The sequence below is a fragment of the Lactuca serriola genome, chromosome 4, assembly GCF_051521515.1.
Source record: "Lactuca serriola cultivar US96UC23 chromosome 4, Lser_US96UC23_V15, whole genome shotgun sequence".
Classification (NCBI taxonomy): Eukaryota; Viridiplantae; Streptophyta; class Magnoliopsida; order Asterales; family Asteraceae; genus Lactuca; species Lactuca serriola.
The window spans coordinates 191,998,826-192,024,809 of NC_136411.1; the positions used below are offsets into that span (position 1 = coordinate 191,998,826).

At 37.6% G+C, this 25,984-nt stretch overlaps 1 protein-coding gene across 1 annotated transcript; it reads right to left on the minus strand.

Annotated features, from left to right (window-relative positions):
• Nucleotides 1-3,661: 3,661 nt before the first annotated feature.
• On the minus strand, nt 3,662-4,525 carry LOC145099087 (uncharacterized). The gene is made up of 2 exons (XM_079036675.1): nt 4,140-4,525; nt 3,662-4,049 (listed from the first exon to the last, which is right to left on the minus strand). The coding sequence occupies exons 1-2, from the start codon at nt 4,523-4,525 to the stop codon at nt 3,662-3,664; spliced, it is 774 nt and encodes a 257-aa protein (XP_078892801.1).
• Nucleotides 4,526-25,984: the final 21,459 nt, after the last annotated feature.

The window sequence follows — 25,984 nt, forward strand, 5'->3', positions numbered from 1 at the left end:
AAGTAGCTCAATAATCTGATCTTCAAACCATGAGATAGAAATCCATCTACGCGATCAGATTCAACATACTCTTTTTCTTAAGTTTCCTACCCATGGCTTGATCCTTCCATACATCAGGATGTATTAAGAATCTTCAAATGCAACTTAAGAGAGTTAGATAGTGGACTTACCTAAAGCAGAGTCAACCTTTTGATTCTACTTTCTTTCAGGTAGCATGGGCAGCTTCGCTTCCAATGCCCCTTTTCTTCACACTGAGAACATATAGACTCTTTGGGAATGGTACACAGGCTATTCCAGACTTAGACTTTCTCTTTACCTTCCGGCCAACTGGGTTGACCAAGGCCGATCCCTTTCTATTGGGAAGAGAAAGTTCTTCTAAACTTCCAATGTCACCATTATCCATGTTCATGGATGTTTGAGAAATAGATCTTCCATCCATATTTGCTTGACTGTTGCACCAAATCATTTCTGATTCAGCTGCAATAACCAAATAAGAAAGATCCATTAGGGTCATGTCGTGATCTGTCACATAGTAGTCTTTCTATATGACTCAGAAAGTGACTAAAAGACCCAGTCAATAGCCAACTTCCTTGGGACAACAACACCCAACATTCTCAACCTGTCGTTGTGTGACGTCAATCCTAAGACATGAGTGCACACAGGACTTCCGATTTTATGTTTTATTGTGAGTAGGGATTGAGTGATCTTGAACTTTTCAAGTCCTTAAACTTGTGGGTCAGGGAGAATAATTGGAGGAGGTGGAGGAAGAGAAGTATGACTTCCATGAGCCAAACTCGGGAAGTCATATTCATTAGGAAAGCTTGATTTGGAAAGATCATTGTTGTCTAAACCAGACATCAACAATGGGAGAAATTCAGAAATTCAAGTATAGTTGATTTAAGTCCTTAATATAACACCCAATACGAAATATTAAGGCTAGAACCAATAAACTATTTTATAACTTGGAAGAGGGATGCCATAATCCAAGCTGTAAAGTATTTGGAGGGAGGTGAATGACGATTCACCAATTTCTACCAACCTAAACGAAATGTATTATTAGGTTATAATTGGTTTTTGCAACTCCTAGATTCTTTTGAGATTCATTGAACTTTTCAATGGCATGTTTCAATCTTGAGTGTGCCCTTCAAGTTTTGTGACAGGGATGCCGAGGATCACAAAACAAGGTGTGAAGTAACCATGCAAATATACTCGATACCCTTAATATTTACCCCTCAATCGATGTGCCGGTTAACTACACACGCTCCACCGATACTATGATAAATATTAAGTTAACTTTGCTTACCTTGTTAAATCCAGGTTAGTGTGCCGGTTAACCGCACACGCTCCACTAACGGATTAAACAAAGTGCAAAGTGTAATTTCATGGATTACCACCTTATTCACATTTTCCTAAGTAACTATGATTGGGAATTTATAAGTGTTTAGTTAGTTAGTATTTATCATTATACTTATAATGAAGGGAGAATTATAGTCCTTGTCCTACCCGTTCGGCTAACGTCCCTCCACCAGTCAAGGAAGCGATGGGTGAGAGTGGACACCTATTAAATTGTCATTTTATAGGCAGTAACCTTATACCCCCCCCCCCCTTATAGATCGGCTTCGTGATTGAGGTCTACTAATGGTAAGACGACTTGCTCTTATACATACATATATATATATATATATATATATATATATATTATTAACTTATAATATTATAAAGTATAAGGGTTGAATTTTACCTTTTAAAATTCTAAGGGCTAAACTTGGAACTAAAGTACTCATGGGAAAACTTTACAAATTCCGAAACTTGAGGGCATGTTTTGTAAACTTTCAAAACTTTTCATTTCTCATAACTTATGAGTTAATGGCTTATTAAAATGAGTGACTTTTCATTTTATGTAACCATTGTGTTCTTTTAATGGATTTAATGACTTGTGACTTTTGGTTATCCATAACTTAAGGACAAGTTATGTACTCCATTAAAACGCATAATGATCAAGAATTAAACTACCAAGAAGATTAGAAATAATTTCTATGATCATCTAAGCTCATAAGTTCAAGAACATGCATATCAAAAATTTCAAGAATCATAAAATTAACCATATAAAACTTGAAATGTTGATAAGAACTCTGAAATTGGTTTACCATAATCATTACCACATCAAAAAATAGTTTTTATAAGTCCAAAACAGTTTAAGATCATGATTCTAGACCAATTCCAGCACCAAAACGCGAAGATATGCTTTCAGGGGGTCCAACTCGCGGAGTGCATGAACCAACTTGACGATTTGGTTGCATTTTTCCTTGGACTCGTCAAGTCCATGAGTGAACTCGGCGATTCCACTGTCCAGACAGCAAGATAACTTCGATTTTCAGCAATTGCATCAAGTATATAAGAAAACAAGCCTAAGCTCTGATACCACTGATGGGTTTTGATCATTCTAACACTCTTATGGTGTACATGCAACCATATAAACCTTGGATCTATGTTTTCTCTATTATACATGCAAATATTAAATATTCCAATGTTTCATCCTAACTAGCATATTATGAAGCACCTATACTACAAAGTTCTAGTTAGATGACATACCGTTTGATGTCGCTTGATGTCTTCAAGCTTTAAGAGCTTAGCCCCAGTAGTGTGGAAGCCTCAAATGGAATCACAAATCACCAAAACACCTTGGAAGAACTTGAGAGAATATGTATGCACACTAAAATCAGCCCACTCTTATGTCCTCACACACTAGTGCCATTTCTTGTGCCAAAGACCTCTTTATATAGTATGGAGGATTAGGGTTACATTCATGTAAACCCTAATACTGATGACCTTTCATTTCGTAGGATCCATGGGTTAAAACTCCATGGACTATCCATGAAAGCTTAGCCCAACCTAAATGAACTTGGCCTATTCCATATATATAAGAGTCCATATTTAATTAGTTCATTTTGATCACTCAATTAATTCTAAATTAATTCTTGATCAATACTTATTAAATAATATGATTCCATATTAATATATTAGAACTTATAATATATTAATATTAATCATAAATATACTATTCTCAAAAGATTATCCATATAAATTGTGTCGGTGAAGTGCAACCCAAATGGACCATGCCGGGTCGGGTCAAGTACATACCAAATATAGTTATGGACTTAGACATTAATCCAACAGTAAGAAGATAAGGTGTCAATAACAAAAAAAAATTGTATAGAATTTACCGCCACTGTGTATATTGGTATCTTTATCTCTCTAATCATGTGTTTCGTTTTCCCGGTAAATCCTATGAGGACCAAGGATTTCTTGACTATCTCTAATTTTGGGATGTTCATCTTTTTTAGTGCGTCTAGGAGTATCATATTGACCAAGGATCCTCCTTCAACAAGGATCCTTTTGACGAAATGGTTGGCCATATACACGTTATTACGAGTCGGTCATGGTGAGGATCCCGAATTCCTTACATGTCCGTCTCATTGAATGTGATTTCCTTCTCATTGTTGACCGTTGTATTTCAACGTGGCTTGTCTTCCTTCTCGATTTTAGATACTTTGACGTGTCTTTTCTCCTGAGAATAAGAGGTACCACAGATGTTAGATCCTCCTGATATGACATTAATTATCTTTGCATTAGAGGGTGGGGAACCTGGTTTCTCTGGGATTCAGTGACCATCCTGGCCGTTCTCCTTGGATTTTTCTCTTTTTCTCCCAAGGATCTCTTTAAGGTGTTCTATACTAAGGAGGTAGCTGATTTCTTTTCTTAGGGCTATGCATTCCTCCGTCATGTGGCCAAAGTCTTTGTGGTAAGCACACCATTTGGACTTGTCTTTACAAGAGGTGGACTTGTTGTCCCACTTTGGCGATCTTGCTTTATCTCCAAGATCCAGCATAACATGAATTATACCTGAACCATCCACAGAAAAACAATAATCTTTGATCTGAGGAAGTTCTTCCTCTTCTCCCTCATCCTCGCGGGCATTGACCATGTGATGATCCGGTTTGGAATAAGGCTTCGTTTTGTACGATCTTGGAGTCGAGGATTCGGCCTTTCTGTTGGGATTTTCATATTTACTCGAAGGGTTGCTTCTCTTCTAAATTTCTCAATCCTCTCTGAGCCTTATGAACTTCAATGCCAGGCACCTGATCTCATCCAATCTTTTGCATGGGGTGATCACATGGTCTTTGTAGAAGGGTGAATCCTTCCTAAGTCCCATCTTGAAGGCTTCTACAGCGGTGACCATGTCGATGTTGGGGATGCTCAAAGCTTCCCTGTCAAACCTATTAACGAACTCCCTAAGTTTCTCATTAGGATCCTGAACCACTCGGTAGAGATCACTGTTGATCTTTTTAAAGGTTCTGCTGCAAGAAAACTGGCTATTAAAGACATTGACTAAGTGTGCAAATGAAGTAATAGAGTAAGGGGGAACGTTTAGCAGCCATTTGAGGGCTGATCCTATAAGGTTTGAACCGAATCCTTTGCATAAGCAATCTTCCTTCAAGTTTCCTAGGATAGGGATGATCTCCATCCTTTTGTATTGGGCTATGTGCTCTTCAGGATCTGTAGTTCCATCGTATAATTGGGGATTTGGAAGCGCTTAGGAACTTCAGTACCGGCTATCACTGGAGCAAATATTGAGATTATGTGACTTGTAAGAGATGCTTCCGATATGGGTTGGACCACTCCGGGTACACTTGAGATCATCTGCCTTAGTTGTTGAAGTTCCCTTGCCATGTTTGGATTTGTTCCTGCATCAACGTTAGTGTAGTTAGCATTAGTAGTATTATTGTTTAAGAAGTTACTAGAATCAAGGTTTCTAGGAGTATTAAAAGGCTCATTGAGATCATTAATCATAGATGCTCGGTTGTCTATGGTTGTCCCCCAGGGTGACGCCACAGTAGCAGGAACTATGCTCTTCTGGTGATTCTATGAGGATCCCACATAGCAAAAGTTCAGGATCCTTGGTTGTACAATCGTGGGCATTGTTCCCTGCGACTTCTAGAATTCCGCCTTCATCCTTTCCACTTCTTTGAGCTGAGCTCTATTATCCTCCTGCTGTTGGGTCACCTGTTGCATCATTTTCCTCATCATAGCAAGGAGTTATGTAGTAGTGACTAAGGCAGTCGGATCCTAGAGCCCTGGGGATCCCAAACTCCCTTGCTTGGTGACCGGAGGGGTGTTCTTCTTGGAAGTGTTAGGCATTTTCCTCTGAGCAGGGGGCCCACTCGGAGGAGGTGGTAGGTTTTTAGTTGGAATGGAAAGAGCATAGTGTGAGGAAAGGATTGGTTGTGTAGACATGATTTTCTCGAGGATTTCGAACACCACGGCCCCACGGTGGGCACCAAATTGTTTTGGTCAAAAACTGCCAAAGTGCTAATAAACCAAATTGAATGAAAGGCTATGATGTTCAAAATATGTAATTGAAAATGATAAAAGAAAGTGACACGATGGTTTACAAGGAAAGCCCTTGATCCTTGCTAGGATCTCTTCCTTAAAACCTTGGGAGGTGATAATTATCACCTGCCTTGATGATTTTATTGATATAAATATTGATTACAGTGAACTGTAAGTAAGAATGAGTGAACAATTTCGTAGAGTAAGCTTCTAGTGAAAAAACAATGTGTTGTGTGTAGATTATAAGTATCAATTTATAGTCTAAACTAGCCAACAAGATGTCTGAAATTTCTGGGATCCTCAATTACCAACTTCATGAATATTATTTAACCAAGTATTCTAGGTCTTTAGCATTTTTGAGACGATTATTCATTAAGAATTGGTATTCCCTTGACAACTTCTGCACACGTGTTAGTTATAGACAAAATATGACCGTTATAAATGTTAATAAAAATAATAACGATAATTAGCCGGGATCCTCAGGTAGCTGAGGATCCTGGATATTTGAGGATCATGAATATTGTAAGGATCCTAGCCCCAACAACATGTTGTTCAAATGATTGGTGTCTTTTATAGTAAAAACTACTTAACTACCAATAATTTAATGCTCATAAATTATATCATATTAATTTGACTCTTAAATAATATATAATTTAAAAAACTTTTGGCTGGTTATTATTAATTAGTTGAAATATAAAGGGTTGTGTAGGTTTCAAATGTATACGATGCAAGAAGGCTTACGATTGCTAAGTCATATCCTGCACATCGGCAGTTATAGTTACTAGACTTATCCAATGGGGATAACTGTTGTATTTGGTGTCTAAGCCCATAACTATAACTGGTATGTGCTTAACCTGATTTTAGCATGGTCCTTTTTGGGTTGTCTTCACCAATGCAACTTGATTGGATAGATTTTGAGAATAAGGTTGTTTATGGTTTATTAATATATTGCAAGTATAATATATTAATATGAAATCATATTATTTAATTAGTGTTAATCAAGAATTAATTTTGTGATCAAAAGAGACTAATTAAATATAGGGGGATTGATTATGTAAATCAATCATTCTAGTAGTGTGGGCTAATGATCAATGATCATGTAGGTGGGCTAAACTAATCCATGGATAGGCCATGGAGGTTAAACCCATGGAGCATGAGAATGTGGAAAGTCATGGGTTATTAGGGTTTGCAAAGTGTAACCTTAGCATGTGCAACACTATAAATAGAACTCCCCTAGAGCCCAAATCGGCTAAACCATCTCTTGGAGACAACCAACTTATTCTCTCAAGCCTCCTTTTGCATTTTGGTGTTTGTGAACCAATAGAGGCATAACACTTGAGGTGCTAAAGCTTTCAAAGGTCAAGAACTTTACCCTACTCAAGAGGTAAGCATCAACCTAAAGTTTTATAATATGTAGCTTCAATTGTATGCTAGATAGGTAGAATGATTTGGAAAAACAAAATGCATGTATAATTAGAGAAAACATAGATCCAAAGCATTTAGGGTTGCATGTGCACAATAGGAGTGTTATAGTGCCCAAAACCCAAAAGTGGTATTAGAGCCTAGGATTGTTTTCTATTATATTTGATGCTTACTAGTTTTTCAAAGCTGAAAAAAGTTGAAAGTTTGGCACTGATTGGTGATCTCGCCGAGTACATGAACAGACTCAACGAGTCCACTCAGTAAATAGGGAAACTCAGCGAGTCAGTTCATGCACTCGACGAGTTGAAGGCCATGTTTGCAGAATTTCGAGTTTCTTGGCCTGGTTTGGATTAGGAACACTATCGCAAATTGTGTTGGATCATTGGAAATGTTTTTTATGATATGGTAGTGCTTGTACTCATCCAACCAGAAGATAATTGTCATAGTATTTAAATTAATTGTTGTTTTATATGATAAACAAAGTTGCTTTTCAAATTGTTGACTTAGAATTGTCTTGATTATGAGTTTAGTTAGATCATGAATTATGTGATAATTTAGTTGTTAGAAAAATGATATAAATGATGTTTAATGACCTCCATAACTTGTCCTCAAATTATGGAAAATGAAAGGTCTCTTCATTAAAATCAAATTAAACTAATAGGTTATAAATGTGAAGAGTTTTAAAAAGTTTCAGAACTTGCCCTCAAGTTTTCGAATTTGAAAAGTCTCATTAAATGAAACTTTAATTCCAAACCCTAGAGTCTTAAAAGTTCAAATTCAACCCTTATACTTTAGAATATTATCAGTTTAATATATATATATATATATATATATATATATATATATATATATATATATATATATATATGTATCAGAACAAGTCAGTCTAACCGTTAGTAGGCCTCATTCACGAAGTCAGTCTATAAGGGGGGTATAAGGTTACTGCCTATAAAATGGTAGGTTAATGGGTGTCCACTCTCACCCACCGCTTCTTTGACTCGTGGAGCGTCGTTAGTCGAACGGGTAGGATAGGACATTAATTCTCTCTCATTAAGTATAATGATAAATATAAAGTAACCAAACTTTTATTAAATTCCCAATCTTAGTTACTTTTAAAAAATATGAAAATGGTGCTAATCCATGAAATTACACTTTGCACCTTTGTTAATTCGTTAATGGAGCGTGTGTGGTTAACCGGCACACTAATCCGGAACTGACAATGTATGGCAAAGGGTAACCCTGTGTTAATCATAGATCAATGGAGCGTGTATGGTTAACGGACACGTTGATTAGGTGATCTGTAACATTGGGTCTACCATGCTAATTTGCATGGTTATTCACACCTTGTTTGTGATCATCGACGCCCCAGTCACAAACTTGAAGGGCACACCAAGATTTAAACATGCCATTGAAGACTTGAATAAATCTCAAAGATGTAGGAGTTTCAAGCCAATTAAAACTTAATAATATATTTCGTTTTTCATGGTGGAAATTGGTAAATCGTCATTTACCTACCTTCAAATATTTTACAATTGGATTACGACATCCCACTTCGCAATTGTAGAATATTTTGTTGGGTCCTAGTCTTAATATTTCATATTAGGTGTAATATTAAGGATTATCATCTAATCTAAACTCTGTTCTTCTTCTTTTCTGATGTCTATCCCAAGCAATGCTTCCACACCAATTCCTTTAAGCTCTTTCTCCCTCATAAACCTATGTGGGAGGGTATCTTTCGATGGCTCGAACTTCAATGACTAGATTCAAAACATCAGAATGGATATTCGCTATGAGGAAAAAAATATGTCCTTGGTAAAGAGCTAAAGGAGATTGATGTAACCACTTCTACTACTGAACAAATCGCTCAACACACTACTCATGAGAGGGATGCGACAAAGGTGTCGTGTCTTATGATTACAACCATGACTGCAGAACTACAGAAGTCCTATGAGGACTACTATCCCTATGAAATGTGTCATGATTTGATGGAAAGATACCATCAAAGTGCTCGGCAGGAGAGGTATGAGATCATTGCCTCCAAGATCACAACCAAAATGAAGGATGGTGAACCCATCACGACCCACTTGCAAAAGATGCAGAGATTCGTGGACTGCTTGCTTAAATTGAATGTCAATTTTGATGAACAGTTGGCCACAGATATTATTCTACACTTTTTATCTCCTTGTTATGATCAGTTTCGTATGACCTATCACATGAACGAGGAGGAGGTCACTCTTAGCAAGCTTCAAGGCCTTTTAAGGACTGCTGAAAGCAACCTGAAAGGTAAATCGGTTGTGTCTACTCCTACTACTACTTCTACCCCTGTTCTGGAAATCGACGATGGAAAGGGAAAGATGAGGAAGGTTCCATCCATGACCTACAAAGGAAAGTATCTTGATGGATCCTCTTCTAATGGGACCAAAGTTGGTTCTACTAATTCCTCTAATCCGAAGGATACAGAGTGCTTCCATTGCCATGAAAAAGCGCATTGGAAATGAAGCTGCCCCAAGTAGTTGTAGGACATAAAGGATGGGAAGATCAAACCCTCCTTTGCAGGTATTTACACTATTCAATCTAAAAACTCATCACATGCTAATTCTTGGGTCCTTGATATAGGTTGTGGATTTCAAATGTGTTCTGATTTGCGGGGACTAAAACAAGTAGGGGTGTGGAGCACGGGAAAATAAACTTAATCATGGGAAATAGGAAAATGTCGCATGTAACCATGATTGGAGTTTTATTCTTTATTGCTTAGTAATGGTTTAAATTTAGATTTGAATCACTTTTGTTACTCGGCCGATATGGTGAGAAATATTATTTCCTTTCATAGTATGTACAAACAAGGTTTTACCTTTTCATTTAATAGTGAAGTTGGTACTATTAATGCTTATTACAATGGTGTATTTTATTTTGAAGCATTACCCTGAGATGGTGTGTATGGAACTGTGAATGTTGTAGATAACCTAGGAAATAATGTGTTACACATTGATTCTTCCAATGATTTGCATAAAGCATGCTTATGGCATTGTCGTCTTGGACATGTCAACACAAAGCGCATAGCCCAACTCCAAAAGGATGGAGTTTTGGAGTCATTCAACTTAAAGTCGGATGACACTTGCGAATCTTGTTTACTTGAAAGATGACCAAGTTACCCTTCACTGGTACGTGTGAAAGGGGTGATGGTATTTTGGATCTCATACTCACTGATGTGTGTGGACCATTCAGAACCGCCACAAGGAATGCTAATTGCTTCTATGTGACTTTTACTGATGATTATAGCAGATATGGCTATATCTAATTAATCAAGCATAAGTCGGAAACCTTTGAAAACTTCAAAGAGTTTAAGCAAGAAGTGGAGAATCAATTGGGCAGTAAGATGAAGATGCTACGATCCAATCGAGGATGAGAGTATCTTAGTATCGAGTTCCATGACTATCTTAGGGAATGTCGAATTGTTTCACAATTGATGCCACCTAGGACACCGCAACTTAATGGTGTGGCTGACAGGCGTAATAGAACCTTGCTAGACATAGTTCGTTCCATGATGAGTCGGGCTTCATTACCTATCTCAATATGGGGGTATGCCTTAGAGACTGCCGCCCATATCCTTAATCTAGTCCCTACAAAAATGGTTTCCAAAACACCTCACGAGATGTGGATAGGGAAAGTAACCAAATTAGATCACATCAAAGTTTGGGGTTGTGAGGATTTTGTGAGAAAATAAACTCACGACAAGCTCGAACCTCGGTGTGAGCAATGTACTTTCATTGGATACTTGTAAAAAGTCCTTTGGATATCTCTTTCTACAAACCGAGTGGCAATGTTGTCTTCGTCGTGAAGAGAGGAGTCTTTCATGAGAGAGAACTCATATGCCAAGGAGACAGTGGGAGGCAAATTAACCTTGAAGAGCTTCAAGAGTCAAGCAGTGAAGGAACCTCAAACACTAGCACTCAACCCAAGGTGGAAACTCCAGTTTAGTCAATTGACAAGTCCGTACCTCTGAGGCGTTCCGATAGAGTTAGAGTTCCACCTGAGTTTTATGGTTTCCATATTACTGCACAAGGTTATAAATTTATCATTGATATCACACTAGTAAATTTGGATGAACCTAACAATTACAAGGAAGCCATCGCAGGCCCCGAATCTACTAAATGGAAAGAGGCTATGGACAGTGAAATTCAGTCCATGTATGACAATCAAGTTTGGAACATGGTTGACAATGTACCGGGTCGTAAGACGGTCGGGTGAAAATGAATCTTCAAGAAGAAGAATGACATGGATGGCAATGTACACAAATATAAGGCGCGATTGGTTGCGAAGGGCTTTACCCAAACTCTGGGAGTTTACTATGATGAGACCTTCTCACCAGTAGCGAAGATTAAATCTATAAGGGTTATGTTGGCCATTGTTGCATTTCATGACTATGAAATATGGCAAATCAATGACAAAACCACTTTACTTAATGGAAAGTTGGCTGAAGATCTTTACATGAGTCAGCCAGAGGATTTTTGTCAATGCAAAGTACCCTAGTATAGTGTGTAAGCTTGATAAATCCATTTATGGATTGAAACAAGCATCTCGCGGATGGAATCTTTCTTATTATGAGAAAGTCAAAGAGTTTAGATTTTTTAGAAGCAAGGATGAGTCATGTGTATATGTCAAAGCTAGTGGGAGTATAGTGAGCTTTCTAGTATTGTATGTAGATGACACACTACTCATATGAAATGACATCCCAACCTTGTAAGAGTTTAAGTCCTGGCTTGGGAATTGTTTCTCTATGAAGGACCTCAAAGAAGCTACCTATATCCTAGGGATAAGGATATTGAGAAACAGGAGTAGAAGACTAATAGGACTAAGTTAAAGTACCTACTTGGACAAGGTGTTAAAGCGTTTCAGCATCGAGAACTCCAAGAAAGGTAACCTACCTATCTTAAGCAATAACAAACTAAGTAAGTCTCAGAGTCTGAGTACAGAGGCAGAAATATCATAAATGAGTCATATATCATATGCTTCCGTAGTTGGTTCGATCATGTATTCTATGACTTGTACTCGCCCTGATGTGGCATTTGCTTTGAGCATGGTCAGCAGATATCAAGCGAATCATGGTAAAGCTCATTGGATTATGGTTTAGAACATTCTCAAGTACCTGCGGAGGAATAAGGATTGGGTCCTTACCCTTGGTGGGAGTGATGACTTGAGAGTGATAGGGTATAGTGACGCCAACTTTCAAACCGGCAGAGATAATTTATGCTCTCAATCGGGTTGGATACCTACCCTGAATAAAGGAGCAGTGACATGGAAAAGTTCCAAGCAGGAGACTGTAGCTGATTCAACGTGTGAATCAGAGTACATATTAGCAAGCGAAGCAGCGAAGGAGGCAATATGGTTGAAAAACTTCATCGGAGACCTTGGAGTTATTCCTTTCATAAAGGAGCCTGTGGAAATTTTCTGTGATAAAGAAGGGGCGGTTGCCTTAACCAAGGAACCCCGAGATCATGGAAGATCTAGGAATCTCGACAGAAAGTACCACTTCATAAGACGTCAAGTAGATGAAGGGCACCTCGTGGTGAAGAGGATATCGTCAGAGGACAACCCAGCAGACCCTTTTACAAAGGGAATGACTTGGGTTAAGCACTAGCAGCATGCAAGGGGCATTTGGCTAAAGGGCGATATTAGTTTTAGTGATTAGATAAAAAGAAATTTGTCATAGCTAAATTGTAATTTACATTTGATGGTGAATAAAAGGCGTTTTATTTATAAGTAAAGTTACTGTCTTGTGTCAATCTTTTACTATGGTTTCACTTTGCATGTTTTGACTTCTAGCATAATAATACGATTTATTTAAACTATCCACCGTCGATCATACTTTGGAAGTAGGTATGAAGGAAGATTGTCATGAGTTAGAAAGTAGATTTTTCTATGGAGTTAGGCATAGCAACAGGTTTGCTACACCATTCATGAGTACTTCTGAAATAAGATTTGAGTATTAGACCAACCTGCGCTCACTTGAATCACTTCATGGAATTTATCTCGAGTGATCGTGAGACGATAATATCATATAAGTCTTCAAGCTAAGATATATGAGTTGTTAACTACATGTTGGTTGCGCGTTGATGATACGAAAATGCATCAGTAACTTGATGTTATAAAATGTATCGATGTGCATGATTTAATGAGTAGTTCGCACAAGCATATAATGTCGAATTTTATCTGTTCCCTTTTATCCTAAGAGGATTAAAAGCGATATCTTGGGCCCCTCGATGATTCTGTTTTGACTTATATGCCGGGCCCGGTCAGAACTAAATTGATGTGTTCGGTTATGTTCTATGCCAGACAAATCGGAAATCGGGAAAAAACTGTTGGCCAATAAGTACGACTTTGTTCCATGTATTAGACTAGCTGATATCTTGAGAACAGAGGATTGTATGATCCCTTATCTAAAGGATGTGACACTAACTGGGTCAGAGTTGACAGCGGCTTTTGAAAGCTTACGATTGCTAATCCGAATCCTGCACAATGGCAGTTATAGTTACTAGACTTATCCAAGTGGGAGACAGTTGGATTTGGTGTCTAAGCCCATAACTATAACTGGGATGTACTTGACCCGATTGTAGCATAGTCCATTTTGGGTTTCCTTCACCAGTGCAACTTGATAGGATGGATTTTGAGAAAAAGGTTGTTTATGGTTTATTAATATTTTACAAGTATAATATATTAATATGAAATCATATTATTTAATTAGTGTTGATCAAGAATTAATTTTGTGATCATAAGAGACTAATTAAATATAGGGGGATTGATTATGTAAATTAATCATTCTTGTAGTGTGGGCCAATGATCCATGATCATGTAGGTGGGCTATACTAATACATGGATAGTCCATGGAGGCTAAACCCATGGAGCATGAGAATGTGGAAATTCATGGGTTATTAGGTTCTGCAAAGTGTAACCCTAGCATGTGCAACACTATAAATGGAACTCCCCTAGAGCCAAAATTGGCTACACCATCTCTTGGGGACAACCAACTTATTCTCTCAAGTGTCCTTTTGCATTTTGGTGTTTTTGAACCAATAGAGGCATCACACTTGAGGTGCTAAAGCATACAAAGGTCAAGAACTCTACCCTAATTAAGAGGTAAGCATCCAAACTAAAGTTTTATAATATATAGCTTCAATTGTATGCTAGATAGGGAGAAGGCTTTGGTAAAACAAAATGCATGTATAATTAGAGAAAACATATATCCAAAGCATTTAGGGTTGCATGTGCAATATAGGAGTGTTATAGTGCTCAAAACCCAACAATAACAAGAAGTCTGATCATTCCAGGATCCTCCGAGAATCTGCATATGAATGGTGTTTGACTTGGCATTCTGAGTGTTTTTCTTAGTTGAAATGATTCTCTGTTGAGAATAAGTCTTTCGCTGACTAATTCTGCACATGTGTCAATAAGAAATAAGATTATAACCGTTATAGGTGTTAGTATATAATAACGATAATAATTAGGATCTTGAGATGTGTATAAGGATCCTGAGGCTTTGAGGATCCTGAATGTGATTCTGGGATCCTGGCCCTAACAATTGCCCCTAAATTATTCCTTCTAAATATTGAGGTTAGTTATCCAATATTTAAAGGTATAATTTAAAACAAAATAAAAAATAGATACGAGTTTGAAGTTTAACGGATAGGGTAATTTAAATTTCAACGGTTAGATTTCTAGCCATTGGAATAGGTCAAATCACCCTTTTACCTCTCCATGATTCCTGTATTAATATAACGCTCAGTTCTTAAGTTTTACATTACTTTTTTAGCTCTTATTTACGACGTTCATCGAATACCATTCGAATGTACTTTTCTTGTTTCCTTTTCATTTCATCCCTATTCAGTTCTGATCATGGGAAACATAGCAACTTGATGTTGTGCAAGCATCATTTCTATACTCGATGTTGATTTCATGGAACAGAAGATCTTGTCTTATGATGAAACTTGTACCTTTACCGACGATGACATTGAGATGTTGAATTTGTCCATAACTTTTCATGTCGGTACCATTTTTGGGATTTCGATGCTAGTATTCAGTCTGATTTTGTTTCTTCCACTTGGGTTTGTCTTCCCGAGTATCCTTTCACCCTAGGACTCTCTTACACCATCTGTGGAATTATTTTTGAATTTTTCTACATCACAAAAATCTCGTAAATTCAAGTCAAGCCAACGATTTGGAGGTTCCTCTTTTGGATTGATCATTTGAATCGTTCCAGGGATCTTTCTGTTGGAATAAATGAGCTAGCATATATTTATGATCTTACGACTTTTCAGAACTCCCGTTTCCTATTAAAGGTCAAAACTAAAAGACGTCCCCTTGTTTTGCAGTCCAAGCATAATGATGGCGCTTGGAAAGGAAAATACTTTTTGTGAAAAGCGACTCCATTCTTGGTGGAAATCTCTTACCTCAGTCTTGGGTTAAGAAGGGTATGTTTTCATATTTTTATATTGAGGATCCTGACATTCACATTTCTTATGTTGTTTGATTTTTTACAACTTTCAAGTTTAAGGAGATAGTTCCCCCCACTGGAGATACAAAAAACAGGATCAAGATCTTTTTCAGTTTGTCTGAATCAGAGAGGTCATTCAAACGCAGCTAATTCAATTATCAAGAATGTTCGTCCACTACTGTTTCCATGTCGAAAGGTAAGGATGCTAACTTCTTCTTCTTTTTCGTACGGAGGATCCTTACTTCTTATGCTCTTTGTTATTATGCTTAGGATCCAAGAGTACCCTTTCAGGTGCCCACTTCACCCTTTTTGACTTGGATACAACAATGTCCAATGGTTAACTGGTGGGGAAGAAATAGAAGACCTTTCCCTCCATTCCTATCATTAGAGCCCCCGTAGATTTGATCGTGAAAACTCTAGGATCCAAGAAGAGAAGGAATATAAGCTCCACTGAGTTGAGTTTGGAGAACCTTGGGGCGGAAGATGCACTCCGGAAGTTGGTTTCATTCTCTCAGGCTGTAAGAAAAAATATCCTGCTTCCCTTTACATTTTTACTCTTTTTTTTATTTCTTATGTCTTTCTTGTTTCAAGTCTTCGACCACGTCTCTGTTGAGTTGAGGATCCGGGCTGAAAGAGCAGAACAAGCCCTCAATATGGATAGAAACTAATTAGGACCTCCTGAAAAGGGTAGAACTTTTGAGCAAGTAGAAGGACGAGAAGAAAGAGGAGCACGTTGAGGAGATGGAGGAGGTGTAGCGTTGTCGTGGCCGTCTAGGAAGCTAGGATCAAACTAGTTAAAGAAGTGGAGAACGTAGGATCATGGAACATGTCAGGGTGGCATGCCACTCTTCCCCAACTAACTAGTGGACCTGTGAATATCAGTCAGGATCCTGAAGGGCAGCAGCTGAAGGCGGGCGAGGAGGAGAAGACCCTAGGTAATGATGATCAGTCTATGGTCTAGGCCTACAAATAATTAGATTAAATAGTTTTTGGTTTTAAGGGGTGTAATACAATTTAATATTTTGTGGGGCATGTAACCCTTATAATCCATGGTTATGCTTGATTTTATATATCTCTCTTTATTTGTATGATTGTCTTGAGATTGTAGCTGTAGGGTTTCTGCGGATCGGGATCCTAAAGACTTCGGGATTTGTAAGAACTATCAGGATCTGAATAACCTGAAAATAGTTAGTAGCCCATTTAGGATCTCAAAATAGTTGAGATCTACTTAGGATGATAGATCTTCAATCATCGCACAAGAAAGACAACTTTGAGGAATAAGGTGGGATAGAACCTGATTATCTTTAGGCTTCATAACCTTTAGCATTCACTTTATTATGACTTAGGCGGATTGTAAATTTATGATCCTCTTAGTTCCATAGGATCCTGAAGTTCATATATGGAACGATCCTTGCTTTAAGAGTTCATCAAGGAGGGTCCTTGATTGTCTTCAACTTAGTAAACTTTAGGGAGGATCCCACCTTAGTAATCAATTTGAAATAACTCCAACTTGGAAAATAACTTAGAGAACTTTTGTTTTCAATATGATAGTGCTACAAGTCTTGCATATTTTCTGGGGAGTATCCCAACTTGAGATAACATGTTAATGTTATAAACCTTAGGAATCATCTGGAGAAGATACCAACATGAGATAACATGTCAATATTATGAACCTTGTGTATTTTCTGGGGAAGATCCCAACTTGAGATAACATGTCAATGTTATAAACCTTAGGAATCATCTGGGGAAGATCCCAACTTGAGATAACATGTCAATGTTATGAACCTTGTGTATTTTCTGGAGAAGATCCCAACTTGAGATAACATGCCAATGCTATAAAACTTAGGAATCATCTGGGGAAGATACCATCTTGAGGTAACATGTGAATGTTCTAAACCTTAGATTTTAACTTTAGGATCTTAACTTATGTTCAGAAATAAGAGGGTTTCCAAGTCACTGCAACATGAAATGATCCCCTTATTCACATCCCATAGTTAGATAACATGCGTCCAAGCGACGTGCAGAAACCTTAACTTGTATGAAGGAGAAAATTAACTCTTTAAACCTTATAGGGGACTAATTACCCTTATTCATAGGAGAGATGATTGGTCTCTATTTTTAGTTGCGTTAAGGATTATAAAACGTTGTAGCTATGAGGATCTTAAATGCCAGGGTTCTCAAACGTCAAGATCCTTGTATGTCAGGATCCTTGGATCTTCATGTGTCAAGGTCCATATGTTAGGAACATTGAGTCCCCGCGCACAGCAAATATAAGCTAGGGTTGGGTGTTAGTCTAGCTAACGCCCCTTCGATGCTTAAGTTAGTAATGGTATCTGAAGAAATTAAATAACAATAAAAATAAAGGGTAAAAGGTGAAGAGTATGTGTACCTTGAGTGTGTTGGAAAATGAGTAATCTTATTTACATAAATCAAGCTTTAAGATGTATAGCATTCTAGAATCTTGGCAATTCATCTCCATCAATGGTAGCTAGCCAATATGCCTCTTTTCATGCTTCAGCATCTATGAGATACGGTCCTTCACATTTAGGTTCCAGTTTACCTACTAGGATCCTTTGTGTTTTGGAATGTTTTTCTTAGTACCAAGTCTCCTATCTAGAATATACTAACTTTTATATGTTTATTATATGCCTTGGTGATTCTCTGTTGATGAGCAGCGATGTAGATCTTGGCAAAATCCTTGAGTTCATCAATAGTATCAAGATCCTGGGCCAAGATCCTGTCGTTGTTTTCTTGACTTTGAAGTAGGTAGCTTGCTGTTAGGATCACCACTTCAGTGGGGTTCATTGCTTCTGCACCAAACACTAATGAGTATGGATTTTGGCTGGTGTTAACTTTGGAAGTGGTCCTATCTGCCCATAGTACGAAAGGAAGTTCTTCTGCCCGTTTTCCTTTCTTTTCGTGTAAGGGTAAATTACACGGATGGTCCCTATGGTTTATGGTAATCCGCATGGATGGTCCCTAAGAACTTTTTTTAACTAGGACGGTCCTTATTATTTGATTTTGTTTCAAGTTTAGTCCTTACCACATTAGAAATGAAATTTATACCCTTATTGATTTCGTTTTTAATTATTTTATTGTTAATTAACAATTTATAATATTCAAAACTAGAAATGGCCCCCACCCCCTTCACCTCATCCCATCAGATTTATCATGTCTTTCCCTCTCTCATTTTGGTTGAAGATCCCCCAGGGAACGAACTTCTTCTTCCATGAAACCCACCTTCTTCTCACCTTCATCTCCAATAATGATTTAACCGAAGAAATGCATATGGTCCCCCCTCTATTGAAATTGTCATATGCTCTCTCTCTCTCTCTCTATCTCTATCTCTCCTCTCTCTCACATGTATGTTGAACCTCCACCAGAAACGAAAACCATCATCAATGACCCTGCTCAAACTGATTAAACTGAAATCTCAAAACCAAAATCTGAAGAAATACAAATCACAAAACACAACAAATCTGATGAAACATGAATCAAAACCTAATCAATGAATCAGGTGTTCTAGAATTCTAACCTGATGCCATAAAATCCATAAAATTGCATAGAAACGTGATTTTGGGGTTGATTACTTAGGGTTATTGAGAAACAAGCTTTTATATTAGTTCCAAACCACAATAATCCTAAATGTAATTAGATACACAAGATGTTCGCCCATTTTTTGTCACAATCAACCTGTAAACATAAATAATTTTTTGCATCTAATTTATTTGTAGATAAGAGGAAAAAATGAGAGGAGTGGAGAGAAGTCGGAGAACCCCGATGCAGCGAGGCTCCATGGACTTTTATTTCAATTCGTCTTCTATGCCGTAACCGATGTTGACGACGTTCTGACCATGAACCCTAACTGCCTCCCGTTCTAACCACAAACCCTAATCATAATCAATAAATGTAGATCCGACAGGGTAGTGATGTAGAGAGAGGTTTCCAAACAGGAATCTCGAGTGGAGAGGAGAGAAGAGGAGATGAAAGGGAAGAAATCTCACCTGGTTGTTGCCGGATTAGCGTCTCTCGCCGGAGGAGTGGTCTTCAGAAAAATGGGTGAGAAGTAACTGAGCAAAAAAGAGAATCAGATGAGGGTGAATGGGGATAACATGAGGAGCAAGGTTTGTTTTTCTTTTTTGATTTAAAAATGCTAAAAAATAGTAGAAAATTAAAAAAAATAAATGCATAAGGATATAATAGTCTTTTTACGTCATCCAATGACCAAGGACGTAACAAAACCAAAACATAAGGACCGTCCGAGCTAAAAAAAGTTCTTAAGGACCATCCATGCAGATTACCCTAAATTACAGGGACCATATCTGTAATTTACCCTTCGTATAACCTTTTCTTCAAGTTATTGACTATGATTTTTTTGCTAGATTATGCTTAAGTGTTGGCTTGAGGGTGAACAAGAGTAGAAATTATCATTTTGATTCCCCAAGTCGTGCAAAAGTCTCTTGTCCTTTTTCTTATGAATTGGGATCCGTTGTCGCATATGATTTTGGCAGGGATCCTGAACCTAGTCAAGATATTGCATTTAATAAATGAGACTGCCTCTTTGTCTCTTACATGAACAAAATATTTGGCTTCTATCCACTTTGTGAAGTAGTCCGTCATTACTAGCATGAAGACTTTTCCTCTATGAGCTACCAAAAATTTTCCTACTATATCAATCGCCCACTTCATGAATGTCTAAGGGGAGATGATAGGGTGTAGAAGTTCTGTTGGTTGATGTAGGATGTTGCTATGCTTTTTGACAAGCATCACATTTTTTAGCATGTATGAAAGAATCTTTCTTCATGGTTGGCTAGTAGTATCATGTTCTCAACACTTTGGAGCATAAGGATCTACCCCCAGTGTGATTACTGCAATCTTCTTCATGTATATCCTTTAGAACTTCTACAGCTTGATGATCTTCTAAGCATCTAAGGTATCGACCTACCATAGATTTTTTTTTATATAATATACCTTGGATTACTAGAAACCTTGAGACCCTTGTCTGTTTCTTTTTTCCTCTTTTGGGATCGTGTCATTCTGGAGGTATTCCTTAATAGGTTGGATCCAAGATCTTCAGGTTGGTTAAGGATCCTTGATGTTAGGATCCTGGTAAGGAAGTTGAAAATTAGGGTCTTCTATTGTAGCGATGTTGGTAGTTTCATTGTGATCATTGGGATCCTTTAGTCTTTTGGCATGATCCTCGATTGCTGGTATCAACATATGGATTATCGGGATCTTGGTTTCTGGCGGGATCCTAAGAGAAGATCCTAGATTGGCTAAAGCATCTGCTTTGAATTCTGAGGCTAAATTTTTGATGATCTTTAGATATAGTGCTTGTCTTTCTTATTTTACTGCATAGGATCCATTAAATTGGTTAGTCAATAATAAAGAATCAATGAATACCTGAAGATCCATGCTTTGAAGATCCTTGGCTAACTACAATCCCATGATTAGTGCCTCGTATTCCGATAAGTCATTTTTTAATGACCTCTCCTCGTATGATGCAATGCTTAGACTCAGGTCTTTTAGATTTGAATTCTAGAATGGAATATACCTTCTTTCTGGTTCGAATGTGATATAATCACATTCTAGCATATAGCACTTCTAGCTACAAGCTTCTTACTTTAACAAGGATTGCAATACTTCTATGGATTGCTTTCATTATCTTTCAATTCAATCTTTTGGCTTAATTCAGATGCTACATTGATCTTGGTTCTCTGAACCATGTAACACACTCATCTTAGTCGGACTCGAATTGATATAACCACTAAGGTCGGAATAACAGTCATCGTCTCAGTCATTATCGAAATGATGGTAACGGCATAGATGAATAAAACAGAATTAACTACTAGCACCTTGGTAACCTTGTAACTTTCCCCAATCTAATTGTGAGTCCTTTCAGGTAGTATAGGCCTCTACTACCTTTCACAAATACAATTTTAACACATACAAATATATCCAAACAATCAAAAAAAATTTCCTAAACTCTACTAGCACTCCTTCCATGCGTATCTTCAATCATCAATTCTTCTTTAACTTGGTTGGCGGTGGAAACTCCATATGATGGGACAACTTCACGAATTACGCCAATCGTTTTATCATCCCACCAATCTAAGGTGTACTTCGGACGTACCGTACTCCTCTAGACATACTGTTATTTTAACAGACGTATTCTAAAGGTAAGATACCAATCTTTCGATATCTTCTAATATGTATCATTTAATATCTTAATCCTTCTCATTTCCTCCATTTTCTCAATCTGCTACGAGTCCTTATCATGTCGTTCCATACACCATAATAGTTGTTCAAGATGAGAAATTTAAGATAGAGAAGGTTTAGATGGGTAATCCTCCTTATTACTCCGAAAACTTACATGCTAGTTCTAATATTGTAGTTAAACGTTTAGAAATCTGAACACATAAATTTTCTAGATACGGTCGGTAGCAGACCATAGATCCGATCAAATAATGGCATCATAAAGCATCATAAATCAGTTAGCATATAAAAGCAATTTAGGCATCTTCCCTAAATAAGCTAGTGCTTATGTCTATTCAGGTGTACTACCTAAAATACATTAGACACACTCCTCACGATCATCGCTTAGCATTCTAAGTTTAAGTCTAAAAATAAATCCTTATTCCTAGTTCGCTTAAACTAATGCTCTGATACCAACTGTGACATCCCCAAATTCGCAGTCATTTTAAAAATTTTATTTATGCTTATTTGAAAATCAGAGTATTCATAATATTGTGGAATTTTCTTCAGAAAACATGATAAATATTTTATCAAAGCATTTCCGAAGAAATATATTTTGTTTATATTAAAACTTTGGGATGTCATCGTTAACACATAAACATAAGCATAAATAGACCCTACGTTCATTTACACTAGTGATCTACATCTCCTTTAATCTCTCATTGTAAAGTGTCCTTGTATGGATACATGTGATACAAATAAATTGAGTGGGTTAGGTTGCTAAGGATTGTCCTAAGGAATAGACACTAAGTCCACAGTTGTCGATGTTATTTATTAGGCACTAAGTCCATAGGTGACAATGTTCATCTACAGGGCACTAAATCCATAGTTTCCAACGTTTATTTGTAAGGCACTAAGTCAATAGCTTCCAGGGTTTATCTTTTAGGCACTAAGTCCATAGCTTCCAGGGTTTATCTATTTGACACTAAGTCTATATATGCCAGGGTTTATCTATTTGGCACTAAGTGTAACACTCGTGTTTCTAGCTTAGGCATTTATATTGAGGGGATAGTCTAGGTTAACCTTTGTAACTCATTTTGAAGAAAGGAAAAGGAGTTATGTGAATATTATGTGAATTATGTGTTTTATGCTTAATTATTAGCGTTTAATTAATTAAGAATAAAAATAAGCGTCAAAATTAAAGTGTGAGATAAGCCCAATATCTTTACATAAAGTTGTAGTGGTCGAAACAAGGATTTCAGGGATATAAAGAATACCAAAATCCGAGTTATACCGAAGAAGTTATGACCTGTCGAAGTTTCGCGACAAAACCGGCACGGTGCTGAATGTCGTAAAAACTGAGGTTTTGATAAGCTACTTTTTAGCCTTAGTAATCTAACTGAAAGTCGTAGTATTCGTTAAACCGAGAAGTTCGATAAAAAGAACGCCCAAAATCTGACTTCGTATGAAGAAGTTATGATTTTTCGAAGTTTCAGCTTAGCAGTAGACAGCTAAAAACTCGAATTTTAGATCGAGCGATTTTTAGCCGACACAACCTAAACGAGAATTGAAGGTCTCATCATTATAGCACAACGGTAAAAAGTCTGATGAAAACGGACGTCGGATGAAGAAGTTATGAAATTTTAATGGATTTCCTGTCCCGGTCTGTTAAAAATAATAATATTAAAATAAAAGTCAAAATTAGACGACAAAGTCTAAACAAAAGTTGTAGAACATAATTTAACTACGCGTGCATATAAAGAACGTCGAAAACGGAGCCCGTATGCGAAAGTTATGGATTTTAGAAGATTAGGGCTCATTTTCCAAGGAATCTCGCATGGATAAGCCTTATCCGGAAGAGCCACGTCACCTCGCATGAACAGTAGTCGTGTGTCACACACCTGTCGCCTTCTGATTCATCCAAGCAGCGGCCCAATCCCTGTCCGACGTGTTGCTGTCTCCGTGTCCTTCCAAGCCTCGCTGGCCCCTCGCATGCGAAGCCACCCAGAGCCTCTCGCTGTTGCCACGCGCCTCGCTCCTGCTGCTGCCACCGAGCTGCTTCCCTGCTGACTCACTTCCTTCTCGGCCGACCTTCGGACCCTATAAAAGGGAGGGTGCGAGACCTCCCAGGGGTATTGTGAAAACTTGTCATTTTTAGCCCCTTTCTCCATATTTCTTTCATATCATCATCCCCCGAAGCCCCGATATCGATTATAAGCCCCAGAATACTCCACGAAGTGCCCGAGAAGCCGGAAAATTTATCTTTTCAGTTTCGAAACCCGACTTTTGCAGAGTCCGGTTTCTCAATAAAACTCTCGGTTTTATTAGAAACGATCGTTTTAGGAAACGAATTGCTGCCAGATTATCATCAAATCAAGTGAGTGGATAGTCACTTTCATTTTACACATAGATATGAAGTATTTAGCTTATAATACGTGCTATGTGTAAATATATTAGTTGTTTATTTGAGGTGACTGTTGAGTTGATATTTTATACAAGTTTTAAACTGTATAAGTATTTTTATCTACAAATATGTTGGGTAGAACATGGGTAGATAGTGATGTGTGATAAAATAAAATTGATGAGAGGCCTCGATGTGTTTTGAGATCCAGTCATCTAGCGGAGTTTGGATGACAACCATGGACTTTCTAGACAGTCCAGTGGGAAACATTAGCAGGTCCGCAACCTGTAGGTGTTAATGAACTAAGAGTGTTCATTCGTTATACTCCATCCCCCTCATGGTTGCCTTTAGGACATGTATGGTTGAGGAAACCCCTTAGCAGTAATGTCCATCTCGATGATATTCTTTAAGCTTGGTCCCTTGTGATAAGTGTTTAGGGACGTAAAGTGAGGATAACGGGAATGGGTAATCAAGGTTATTGTTGATTGATGAACTTAGTAAGTTTATTATTATTGTGGGTTGAAAACCTTATATGCTCACCAGGCTCCCAAGCCTGACCCACTCAGCTTTTTATGTTACAGGTAGTGGACCCCGAGCATAGTCAGAGGACAACGAGAGATTTTCGGATTATAGGCCAGTAGTTGTAAATAACTGTTGAAAGGCTTATAATGTCTTGTTTATGCTTTTGATCTGTATCGGAACATGACAACCCGAGGTTTTGATATATATGGAAAATATATACCTTCTTAATGAAGGGTTTTGATAAACTTTTATCATATGTTGTTTGGGGACCAATTCCGCAACATCTTTTAAAAAGATTTCTCTGATTTTATTTTAAAAAGCATAAATTAAATCGGTCTTTTCTGGCCGAGAAATTAGGGGATGTCACACTAAGTCCATAGTTGTCAGGGTTTATCTATTTGGCACTAAGTCCATAGTTGTCAATGTTCATCTATATCATCTTTCATCTCTCATCTCATCTTTCATCTACCCATCTTTACCCATCATAATTATAGGCAGTGTTCTAAAAGGCGCGCCATGGCGGGCGCCAAGGCGCGGCGTCGCCGTTACGAAAAGCTTCATAACGTTGCTGTTAGGTGTGGCGCGTGGCAAGGCGTGATATGGCGTGCCATGGCGCGTGTTTTTTCGTTTGAGACATATTTTTTTGCTCTTTTTTTATACCTTTTTTAATTGGACATACAAGTATTGTGTTTTTATTAACTTTCTGTTATTAGTTGTTGATATAACACTTCTAAAAACTAGGTATATTTGATATAAATTTATATTTATGCGGTAATATAATTATAAATTAATACAAAATCGCCGCCTTACATCACGCCTTGAAAAACGTCATGGCTCGCCATAACTCGTTAAGCTTGAGGCTTGACCTTGCCGACATGCACGCCTCACGCCTTTTAGAACCTTGATTATAGGTATAAATTACGTATACAGTTTAAATCAAATAAAACATGTATATTTTGTTCATCCATCATAAATATCAAGAACACGGATAATATGCACACATAGCACATAATTTATATTAAATACTTCATATCTATGTGTAAGATGAAAGTAACTATGCACTCACTTTTTAAAGTTATGACTCGAAATTCGGACAACGCTTCACTTCTAACAATCGTCTTTTGCTTCGACGAAACCTATCATTATTATTGCTAAGTTTTAGTCTAATATTTATTGCGACTTAATTAACTCAAGGTCTATGAGCGATATTATTCTATAGGAGACTAATGCTGGAGGATCCTGGGATCCTGGAGTAGTGACTGGAGGAGTGTTTTTCTTCGACACATTAGGAGTCTTTTTGGGACCTCCAGTTGGAGGGGGTAGAAGGTTTTTGGAGGAAATGGGAGAAATTGAGGAAGAAGACAGGGTCGATTACGTAGACATGATTTTCCAAAACGTTTTGAACACCACATACCCCACGGTGGGCGCCAAATTATTTTGGTGAAAAAATAATACATAAAACTTAACCAAATTATATGAGAGGTTGTGATGTTCACGGTAAAGCAAGTACAAGATGATGATCAATGCGACACAAGTGGTTTACAACGAAAGCCCTTGATCCTTGC

Bases quoted from the DNA above. Each gene is read 5' to 3' on its own strand.
- LOC145099087 (XM_079036675.1), bottom strand. From the start codon at position 4,525: ATGGAGATCATCCCTATCCTAGGAAACTTGAAGGAAGATTGCTTATGC. The intron at 4,050-4,139 runs GTGCCTGGCATT...AAATCCCAACAG, and splicing joins AAAAGATTGGATGAGATCAG to AAAGGCCGAATCCTCGACTC.